Below are 10,693 nucleotides of genomic sequence, written 5' to 3'. Positions count from 1 at the left end.
AAGTAGAATATATTGCAGCAGGGAGCAGTTGTACTCAATTACTTTGGATAAAGCAGATGTTGATGGAGTATGATGTCTCACAAGATGCCATGACACTTTTCTGTGACAATATAAGTGCGACTAATATATCCAAAAACCCAATTCAACACAATCGTATTGAGCATATAGACATCAGACACCATTTTATTCGTGACCTTGTTGAAAGTAAATAGACTGTTTTAGAGCACGTTAACACAAAAAATCAAATAGATGACATTTTTACTAAGGCTCTTGATGTTGATTGTTTTGAGGCCCTGAGGGCAACCTTGGGCCTTTATGTTTTTAAAGCATAGAAATTAAAGTCATGGGTCATACAGCAGAAAATATGGCCCATTGAACGTGGAAGTCATAAAGTAGATCACCCAATTAACCACCTTAATTATGGTTGTTGAGAACTCAGGGAAGTCTAACAGATTTTATTTTCAAAGTATTGTTTGAAATTAAATTGCAGGAGATTCAAACGTGATAGGTTTCCTTATTGCATCGTGGGTTTCTTTCTCCCCCAACTGTCTCTATTCAAAAATTGTGTTTTTAATTATCTTACATAATCTTTTATAATAGTGAGTACTCGTCAAAGGGCTCACACTTCTGATAGCAAAATGGTGAGATATAAAGAAAAAGTCAAGTGCAAGATGCATGTTGTAGATAATGTTCCACCGACCTCTATAAACAAATACGGTGTTCGTGTGCGGGGTTTTCCTGTTGAAAATAAGGAAGTTGGAGTTCCACCTCCCTTAGCAAAAAGAAGACGATCAAGAGCTAGCCAACCATTTGAATCTAAAGAGAAAGAAAATAAACCTTAAGGAATTTGTTGAACTTTTTGTCAAAACTCACGTAGATGCTGAAGGAAATCAAATACGAGGATTTCCACAAGCAGCGGAAAGGATCTTTCCAAATTCCATTCGAATTAAACACAACAATTACAGTCTAAATGGAAACTAACGGGTCATGCAAAAAATGAAATTACAGCATGCTAAACGATGATACAAGGGATAGAGGATGCATACCTTTGAAGAACCATTCTTCAAGAATCCCTCGAACAATCTACAATGTGTCCAAAGACAATAACTCTCGAATGCAACAATCGGAACAACATGACCACGAACACAATGAACACAACCAATAGCTCCTCAACCCCAATCGAATCTAACTCGATCCACGAACTGAGTGAGGACATTACCACAATCGTTACCTTGGTATTCTCGGTGTGAGAATCCAAGAGTTGTGGGCTCTGTATGATCTTGGCTTGAGGAAGAGACTGAAGGTCTATGATCGAACAAGTAGGAGATAAGAAGCTGGTCTATCTTATAGACGACGTGCTCGATTGTTTAGTAAATAGCACCCTATCGTATAGACTTAGCCACTCGATCATGTATCAACGATCAACTAAATGACTATCGTATAGTCAAAGGTAAGCGATCACTTAGCTGATCGTGTGGTCTCTCAATGCTATTGCTTAGTGAAACTCTTTCACTTGATAGTTTATCTCCGTGAGTACTTTCCGAACGAGGCAACCTCTAAAATTAGGAAAATAAATTACATTTTATCTCACGGTTACCATAAACTTTCAATAACCTCCCACTCAATCGGTTATTAGAGAAAAAGAATTTAATTATCATATAATTAATATATTATAAATAAATATGATAACCAACTTATCATATTATATTTATAACCTACAGTTTTAATATTTCATCTCATAAAACATACAAACCATAGTTCTTTTTCTATTTTATGGTACTTAATGTTAATCATATTTACATTAATTCCTCCACTTGATGTATCTTATACATCACACCAATTATATCATATCTAATTGAATTTTCTCTTGTTAATTTGAACACTTCAAATCAACCCCAAAATCTGATTCTCAACTTGAATCCATTGAGCTACCACGGAGACCTTATGGACCTGTAGCTTGAAGCTCCAGCGGTACGTGAAAAACTGGTTAAACTCTTTAGTCACGAGATCCACCATCCATTAACTGTCGGACACTCCACTAAAGACCGATAACTGCACTCTTCTCACTACAGATATATTTCTGTGTCATATTAACCAATCAACAGTGCGATAACCCTTCATAGATCGCTCGTAAGTATAACTGGGCCAATTTACCGTTTTGCCTCTATAGTTACATCTAACTTCTTAAGTACCACAGATTTCTCTAATGAATAATAAGTCATGGTCCTACTAAAACTAGGTCCTCTCTTCCAAAAAGAAAGTGTGGCCACTATGCTCAAGACTCGAATTCAGCCCTTAAGAGAGCAGTCTATCTACTTACCCCTGCTTCGGGGAAGGAGTAATTCCATCTTGTGGATTGAGTTCTCAACTCTCCAATCAGACAAATCCCCAAAAAGGTAGGCTTGTTGAGTTGGCAATCTGGCCACTCTCACCCATACTAATCAAAGGACCGCCCTCATAAGCAGTGTTATACTAATCACCTATGATCATTTTAATGAGATGTAAGTCTCAATTATCAACATATAAAAAAACGAATCATCTCATAATCCGGTCTTATACAAACTCTTTGTATAGGACACCCCTACTCGCATGTCTCCACATGAATGGTCAGGATCGGACTATCTATAGTAGTTCACAACACTTGTAAACCTCTACAAAGCGAATCGTATCCGTAGTGTCACTAGGATAAGGTATCCCTCGTTTATCCTTATACTACAGACTTTTTAGGTTATTACTTAAGGCACGATCCACTTGTATATCTCATATACATGCTTAGTTTACATAAAATAACCACGGATCTTCATTTATTGGATATGAGTAAATGAAAATAAAATAACTCTTATTTTATTAATTACAATGTGTACAATGTTTACAAACTATGAGATTCTGGGAGAATTAAGACATCAATTCCAACAAATGCTAGGGTTTCCGAGGGTAGTTTAGTTGTTGCTGATAATCTTGAATCTGGTTCTGGTTTTGTTGATGCTTCTGTTCATACTTCTACCTCTGATTTGGGTTCTAATGTTACTATTCTGGGTTGTTATGAGTCTGAAAAAATGTTTGTTCTTACTTCAACTGTAATGTCAGTACTTGGTAATGTTGAGACTACTGTTGAGTTAGAAGGAATTGAAGGTATGAATGCTTCTTATGAAATTATTTTAAAGTATATCGTTGAGAATATCGTTTTTACCTCCTTTGTTCTCAATGTTATTGATTCGTAATGTGCTCCTATGGTTTTGGCTATCATTGGTAATGGGCCTAGTGACGAGGCTCAAACTATTGAAGAAAATGTCAAGACTCCGTATGAGTCTTCCACTTTACCAAATCAAAATCTTGATAATGCTGATTTGCTCTACGACTCCTGAGAATTTGAAAAATATTGTTGAATCTAAAGTTGCCACTGAATCTAACTATCCGAGTCATGAGAATTCTCTCCACTCCACTCATTCTAATGATGAAGACAATATCAATTGCTGCTCTTTGATCTAAGAAAGCTGTTGTTGGTGCTAGTATTTCTAGCGTTGTTAATGTTAGTGTTGATACCTCCTCTGAGTCATCTAATAATGATACTGAGCAAACTGCTTCTGAGGAAGCCTTTGACTAGGGTTTCAAGAGTAGCTCAAACAATGAAGCTACAAGTTTTGCTCGAGTCACTAGGTTCACGACTCAGACCAAAAGAAAATAGCCATCCATGTCTAATGTTCCCTTTGTGCCTTTAGATGGGGTCTCTTTTCACACTGAAGAAAGTGCAAGCCTATGGAAGTATGTAGTTAAACGTAATATTGTGCATGAGAAAGAATTATCTGATTGTACTCAAAAGTGTGTTAAGTCTATGGAGTTGATTCAAACTGCTAGTCTTGAAAGAACTGTTTTGAACTTAGGACCCTACTATCCCCCACTGGTGCGTGAATTCATTGTGAATCTTTTTTCAAATTTTTTTGATTCAGCTAGCCCAGATTTTTAGAGGGTACACATTAGGCGCCATTCGTTTGTTTTCTCTGCTACCGTGATCAACCAATTTCTTTGTCGAAATGTGCCTGAAAATGTGAGGAAACAACATCCTTCTCTAAGAGATTTGGTGTTTGAATTGATTGGAGAAGCTCGTTCCACTTGGCCACGAAGGGGTCAATTGCCTACAGCTGGTTTAAATGTTAAATATACTCTTCTGCATAGGATTGGGATTTATAGCTGGTGCCCTTCTTCGCATAAATCTAGTTTATCCATTGCTCTTGCTACTTTGATGTATCAAGTTGGGACTAGAGCACAGTTCAATTATGATGTATTTGTACTCAACCAGATTAAATGACACATGGGTCCACAACTCTTGAATTGTCTATTTGTTTTCCTTGCCTTATATGTGGTATCCTATTATCCCAGAAGCCTGATCTTTTCACTGCTTTAGAAGTTATTGGACCATTTTCAAGTCTTTTCTCCATCGACCCTAAGCTCCTACAGGGCCACTATGTTCTTGATCTAAATACTACCACGATAACTTATCATCTTGATGGCTCAAGTCAAATAATGGCTTCTTCGTTTAGTGGTCATATTCTCCAACTGCTTTCTGTTGAATCTCATGACCTTGAGTCTTTGGTGCACCAGCTTCAGGAGAGAAAAGCTGAAGTGGATAAGGTTTTATTGATTATGTGGTTTGTCTTGTCTAGGGATGTAGAAGCTTCCTCTTCTCAACCACGGAGTTAATGTTTTTGGTTTTTTTTACAGCTAGAAAGGGGGAGTGGTTGGTCAGTTTCAATTATATCTGAATGTTGTTCTTAGTTGGTTATGGTTCTAAATTTTGTTCATGATTTTGGTTTGTTTTTTGTTTGCTCTGGGGACTGATATGTTTTGGCTTATTTTTTGTTTTACTATTGATGTTATTATTTTTGTCAGGACGCTTATTGTTGAATAGTAGTTTGTTTTGTCCTGCCTATAAAAAGAATATAAGCCAAAGGGGGAGTTTTGTTGGAGATATAGTTTATTGGCTTTATAATTTTCTCTAAGATAATGGTTCTGCAGATGTCTCACAAAAAGCCTTAAAATCTAGTTGTGACATCAGAATATTTTTCTTACCTGAAAATATCCGATTGTGATATTTAATCCGATATGTTCTTTTTTTGAAGCATGACTTTTTATTCCAAATGAGGACTCGTTTCCTTTATTTGGATTCCATCTTTTAAAGAAAGTTTTGCATACTATTTAGAGTCGTCACATTTGTTTAATTAAGCAAGATGATTTCTATACTTCGGCCACACTATTCTACATCTTGTTCTTGTTCATTTGCTCACTATTCCGTTGTGCAAGTTGTTCATCCGTTGAGTGCAACACATCGAAGATTTTCAATGTCGTAGAGGGAGCCTAAGCCACAACTGCCATAGAAGGGATTCTCAGTTTTAGGGGGAGCTTAAGTCTCAGCTTCGGAGGAGGAGTTCTCCATCTTAGAGAGATCCTAAGATTCATCAGTGAAGGGAGTTCGCTAACGTGAGGAAAGATATCGTCGTGATTGGAGTCTCAGACACTGCCAAGTGCCAAAGTGTTTATCACCGAACTAGGTTACCAACTAATGTGTGCCTTTACTTGTTTACTTGTTGTTGGTATTTTTCTTGTTATAGTTATTGACAGTGCTTTCTGTTTAACATCCGCATATCGAGTGACGAGTCATCCTATCGTTTTTTCAAATTTTGATTCTATGTAATTTCTATGTTTCAAAATTTATATTTTTGACTACGATTTTGTTTTACATTTTCTATTTATAGTGTTAAAAAATTATAGTTAATTAAGTTTTTTACTATCTTTTATTTCTATTAAAATTAATTACAAAAATGTCATTCTATTATATATTTCAAAATGTATTATGGGAGTACCACTAGCCTGCTTTTACACCTACAACATGTTTCTCTTTTCTTACTATGTTTTCCCCACTATTACAATCTGTCTCGCGTTTATTAACAAAATCAGGTCGAGCATATTTGGAAGTGATTTTAAATGATTGTTATGTTAAAATGATTGTTATTGTTCATTAACAAAATCAAGTCGATCATCTTTTATTTCTATCAAGTCGAGCTTGTTTATTATGTTGAAAATTACTTCAAAACACACTTTTAATCACTCAAAAATAATTTATTTTTAAATTTTATATTTTTAAATGATTAAAGTGATTTTAATCATTTCAGAGTTATCTCCAAAATGCTATAATTTAATCTTTCCAAATTTATATGATCAAATCCACAAGAATAATTAGAAGTTTTGGGAGGAATTCCAAGAGATGAATATAAGGAAATGAGATGCTCTCCTGTAATAATTCAGTTCTTTGGAATAAAAATTACTTTAAATACTGACCAGTAAGGATTAGAAATGTCATCAACTCAAATGACTTGTTATTCAATCTCTTCTAATTAAATGGTAGGAAAAATTACCTTTTTGGACTCAGAATTTTAAATTATAAGTACATTTGATCCCTCATGTTTCATATTGGTCACTTTTAGTGAAATTTCTTATCTTGAGAGAGAATAATGAAGGATTAAAAAATATAATTTTTTTGTTCAATGTGATCTTGCCACACCAGCTTGTGTAGTTAAATTTCTGATTAAGTGTAATAGTTTTATTAGTAGAATGACCTTCTTGAAAACTCATGCACTAAAATGACTAATTTAAAACACGAGAAAATAAATGTATCTATACTTTCAAAACTCAAAGACCAAAAAAGTAATGTTACCTAGATTATATATTCCTTAAAAACATTCAATTAAGCATCAAACTTACAAAGTGTTTCAACTTTTGATTGAGGACGAGTTCTCTCTATTCAAAGCTTTGACCATCAAGATTTAGTCCTTTCTTATTTTCCCTAAGTCGCTTCATGTCTACTATATAGGTGTAAAAAATTTTGTATGGATGACCCTTTTTTAGGATCCAAATAAAAAGGACGAACTAATTAGTTTTTTTTACCTTCTGCGTGTTTCATTATATGGTGAAATTATCGTATAACAACCCTGTGAAATATGTGTAGTGACCCTTGACACTCAATCTCGCTGCACTCTTACTCTCGTTGACTCGACACTTGCTTCCGCTATCGCACTCGTTACTCATTCTCGATTCTTGCTCTATATATTTTAAATTTGAACAGAAACATAACTTATTTACTCATCTGTACTCTATCTCTATAATGAAACAAGAATCGAAAACAAGTAAAAGAGATCGAGCGAGAGTAGAATCAAGTGTCGAGTTAATTAGAGTAATTTGCGAAAAGTGTCTATCAAGGGCCACCATTCGAAAGTTTGCTATAATTTCACCAACAATGACGCAAGTAGATGCTCATTCTAAAAAGAGAGTAATTTTTCATTTGGGCATTGATACCAAATTCCCATATGTGGGGAGGAGTTGTCATGTGTGTTCAAAAGGTGTTTGTTCTTACAAATGTTTTCCAAGTCATTTCTAGTACCAGAGCTTTTCTCAGTTTCTTTGATTTCATATCATTTGGGGTATATTAGAACTCTCTCAATGCCTTTAATTTCATATCATAAATTGATCTTATAGCATTTTTTTATAAATGCTTTTTATTATTTGCAACTTTTTTTTCTATTTGCAAATTTAAAATGAAACCTTGCTCTTTATCCTCCATAGTCTATTTTCCCATCTTGGCAACAATATCTCTCTTAGAATGCTTTCAATCTATTTATCTAGTGCTATGAACGATCAACTACAGATTTTAAGGGTGATATGCTCTTGGTGGGGTTGCTCTCCAAACCTAAGTTATTTTCGTATTTGGCATGTTTACATTATTTATGATTTTTACCATAGGGTCTAGAGAAACTCTCTAATCCTAGAGCAGCATATGTTCTGTAATCTGAATTATTCTTGTTACGAAAATCGACAATTAAAGAACACAAAAAAGAACGTAGAGATAGAGAAGATCGACACATAGATATACATAGTTCACTTACGGTATGTTAGCTACGTCCACGGGAAGGAGAACGGTATTATTAGAGAGAATGTTTTCAGAAAATTACATCAAAACGACGCCTTTAGGGTTAGAGAGTTTATATAGCGCACTATTCTAAACCTTGGGGTCATAATCATAAATAATTACAAATAAATAAATATGCTAAATACGAATTTTGAATAGGTTTGCTAAATACGGTCAGCGAGACCCCTGTACTTGGTTGTTCGAAGCACTAACAAACAAATTCAAGGCATTCCAACAATTCTCTTTAATAAAATTGTTAGTGACCAAATAAATTTGTGTGTCAATTATTCTTTATTGTTTTATATTTTATGTTTTTTTATTTGTCTATATTTTGAAACTCCATTTTGAAGTCATTTCTTTCATAGCATCAACTGTTTAATAACTCCCGGTGGTTGGTTGGTGTAGATCTAGAGTGATTTCAAATTATATTGACTAAAGCATTTTAAAATAATACATTCAATTCATCCCCTTTTTTAGACATCTCTTTTTGTAATAAATATATAGCTGAGAGTCCAAGAAAGCTATGGTCAAACATAATGATGTTTACATTACACAACCAACATGAAAATAAATTTAATGAAAAACCAAAGATAACTTGATCAATTTAATAATTCTCTTCAAACAACAAACACACATATGATAGAAATTCAACTGAATTTTCAAGTGAGATCCCCTGTTCGGTCGATTATTGATATCACGAACGATAACGAGCTCAATCCGTTGTCTCGTCTCGAGAATAATTCTTGTACTCCTTGAGTTTAAGAACTTTACTCAGAACTTTCAAAAGCTGAGGATAAGCTGTTAGTTGAGGGAAATGGCCTTCAGATTTCAATATTTTCACATTTGAATTGCCACCCATATTTGATTTCATGAAAAATGCAACTGATTTTGGGACAATATTGTCCTTTTCTGTAAGAATAATGGATGTGGGAGTCCTTACTTTTGGTAGAAGCTTTCTTAAGTCACTTAAAAACACCATTTTTGCAACATTAAGAGCAATTTTTGGGTTCATTCTTCCCAAAGAATGCTCAAACTCTGCCATTGCTTTAGAATCATTTACTCTCACTGCAAATGGAGCAAATTCTTTGACCCATTTTGTGAAGTTATTATCCATTTGTTTGAAAATTTCATCAACTTGTGGCCTTTTAAATCCCCCAAAATATCCTTCAGCATTGAGATACCTAAGGTAAAAAAAAAATGACAGTAGAATAATCAAAATCATAAAGATTAAAAATTGTTTTCAAATATAGGAAAATGAGTCAACTTATTTACAAAAAAAAAATATAACAAAATGTCACTGTTTATTCGTGATAGACACTAATTGATGTCATCACGGATAGATAGTAACATTTTACTATATTTAAAAATATTTTTAATAGTTTTACCATTTAAAACAATAACTCAAGATTTAAACCTCTTTAGATGTTTTATATTTTGGTATAAAATGGAAAATTTGATGATGAGAAGTTTGGCATACTTTTTATAGTGCTCATGGAGATTATTAAAATTGTTTTCCTTTTTCATCCAAAATTTTAATATTTGGTTAAAAGTTTTAGAAAGTGATTTTACCCATTAAAAGCAGTTTTTAATAAACAAAATTTTTACAAATTTAAGAAAAATAAAAATGAAGTGCTTTTGAGGGAAATATTTTTCACTTAAAAACAAAATATCCAACAATGGAGAAGTAAAGAGGTCGAATAAGGAAAATTCGTACATCTTCTCATATTAAGTGAGAAGGAAAAATAAATTGTCTTAATATTTTATGATCTTGATTTCATTATCCAACAAAAATAGAAAAATTAAAGAGGATCAAACCAATACAAGACCTCCTTTAATCTTGATTCTTTATCCAACGAAACAAAGTAGCGAAAAAAAGATCCTTTAAGTACACCTTAATAACCACTTTAATTCTTTATCCAACAAAACAAAAACAAAATAAAGTTTTAGAGAGGTAATTACCTTGGTGAGGCATTCAACAATATAAGATGGTGAAAGAGTTGAGGCCTATAGGTTGCAGCAACACATCCAACCATAGCAGACATGGAATGTCCGACATAAATAGTTCTCTTAACATGGAGATGATCAAGAACACACACCAAATCTTTGGCATATCCATCAAAACTTGAGTACTTCCTCTCATCATAAAGCTCAAGCTTCACATTTGGAGAAAAAACCAAGTCAAAAACCACCACTTTGAAGAAGCAAGCAAGATAGGGAATCATGTAGTGCCAAGCGCTTTGATCCGAGCCAAACCCGTGCGCCAACACGAGCGTCTCGGTGCCATTGCCATACACATTGACCTTAAGAGCTTCAGCAAAGGCTGATCCAGCTCCACAGTTGAATCCACCATACATTTTGATTTTGTCTTTTGTCTTTTGCTTTTTCAAGGAGAATATGTTTGAGGAAATGGAGATTGAATGGAATGTAGATATAAAGCTTTAGAGTTGGATGTACTAGTTGTATTAGTTATGTATTTATATTATAGTAGAAAAAGGGTTTACTCGAGATATTTTTGTATCATATTTTTAATTGAGTTTGTTGTTAAAAGAAGGCAAATCTTGGAAATTTTAAATAAATTGATTTTTTAGGTTGTTTTTAAGGGGAAAAAAATCATTTGGATCTCCAACCTAGCATTTAAAACTTATTTAGATTAGTCCTTGATAACAATTTTTTAATCCCTAGGTATAATTTGTACATTTCATAAATGAATGGACCGAATTAAGTTCAATAATCTTT

The 10,693-nt window shown here is 33.8% G+C and overlaps 2 protein-coding genes across 2 annotated transcripts; one reads left to right on the top strand and one right to left on the bottom strand.

Annotated features, from left to right (window-relative positions):
- Positions 1 to 3,691: 3,691 nt before the first annotated feature.
- On the top strand, positions 3,692 to 4,698 carry LOC120090822. The gene is made up of 3 exons (XM_039048530.1): positions 3,692 to 3,901; positions 3,965 to 4,279; positions 4,378 to 4,698. Exons 1-3 carry the CDS (start codon positions 3,692 to 3,694, stop codon positions 4,696 to 4,698), a joined length of 846 nt encoding a protein of 281 aa, XP_038904458.1.
- Positions 4,699 to 8,370: 3,672 nt separating this feature from the next.
- On the bottom strand, positions 8,371 to 10,412 carry LOC120091354 (strigolactone esterase D14-like). The gene is made up of 2 exons (XM_039049352.1): positions 9,917 to 10,412; positions 8,371 to 9,138 (listed from the first exon to the last, which is right to left on the bottom strand). The coding sequence occupies exons 1-2, from the start codon at positions 10,309 to 10,311 to the stop codon at positions 8,670 to 8,672; spliced, it is 864 nt and encodes a 287-aa protein (XP_038905280.1). The 5' UTR covers positions 10,312 to 10,412; the 3' UTR covers positions 8,371 to 8,669.
- Between the last annotated feature and the right edge of the window lie 281 nt (positions 10,413 to 10,693).

This window comes from Benincasa hispida, chromosome 11 (genome assembly GCF_009727055.1).
Source record: "Benincasa hispida cultivar B227 chromosome 11, ASM972705v1, whole genome shotgun sequence".
Taxonomy (NCBI): Eukaryota; Viridiplantae; Streptophyta; class Magnoliopsida; order Cucurbitales; family Cucurbitaceae; genus Benincasa; species Benincasa hispida.
Note: the sequence above shows the minus strand (reverse complement) of the source record. Positions and strands in the feature narration are given on the sequence as shown.

Excerpts from the sequence above, each read along its gene's own strand:
- LOC120091354 (XM_039049352.1), bottom strand. The coding sequence starts at position 10,311 with ATGTATGGTGGATTCAACTGTGGAGCTGGATCAGCCTTTGCTGAAGCT. Across the intron at positions 9,139-9,916 it reads TTGTTGAATGCCTCACCAAG|GTATCTCAATGCTGAAGGAT; the intron begins GTAATTACCTCT and ends TTTTTACCTTAG.
- LOC120090822 (XM_039048530.1), top strand. The coding sequence starts at position 3,692 with ATGTCTAATGTTCCCTTTGTGCCTTTAGATGGGGTCTCTTTTCACACT. Across the intron at positions 3,902-3,964 it reads GACCCTACTATCCCCCACTG|AGGGTACACATTAGGCGCCA; the intron begins GTGCGTGAATTC and ends CCAGATTTTTAG. Across the intron at positions 4,280-4,377 it reads GAGCACAGTTCAATTATGAT|AAGCCTGATCTTTTCACTGC; the intron begins GTATTTGTACTC and ends CTATTATCCCAG.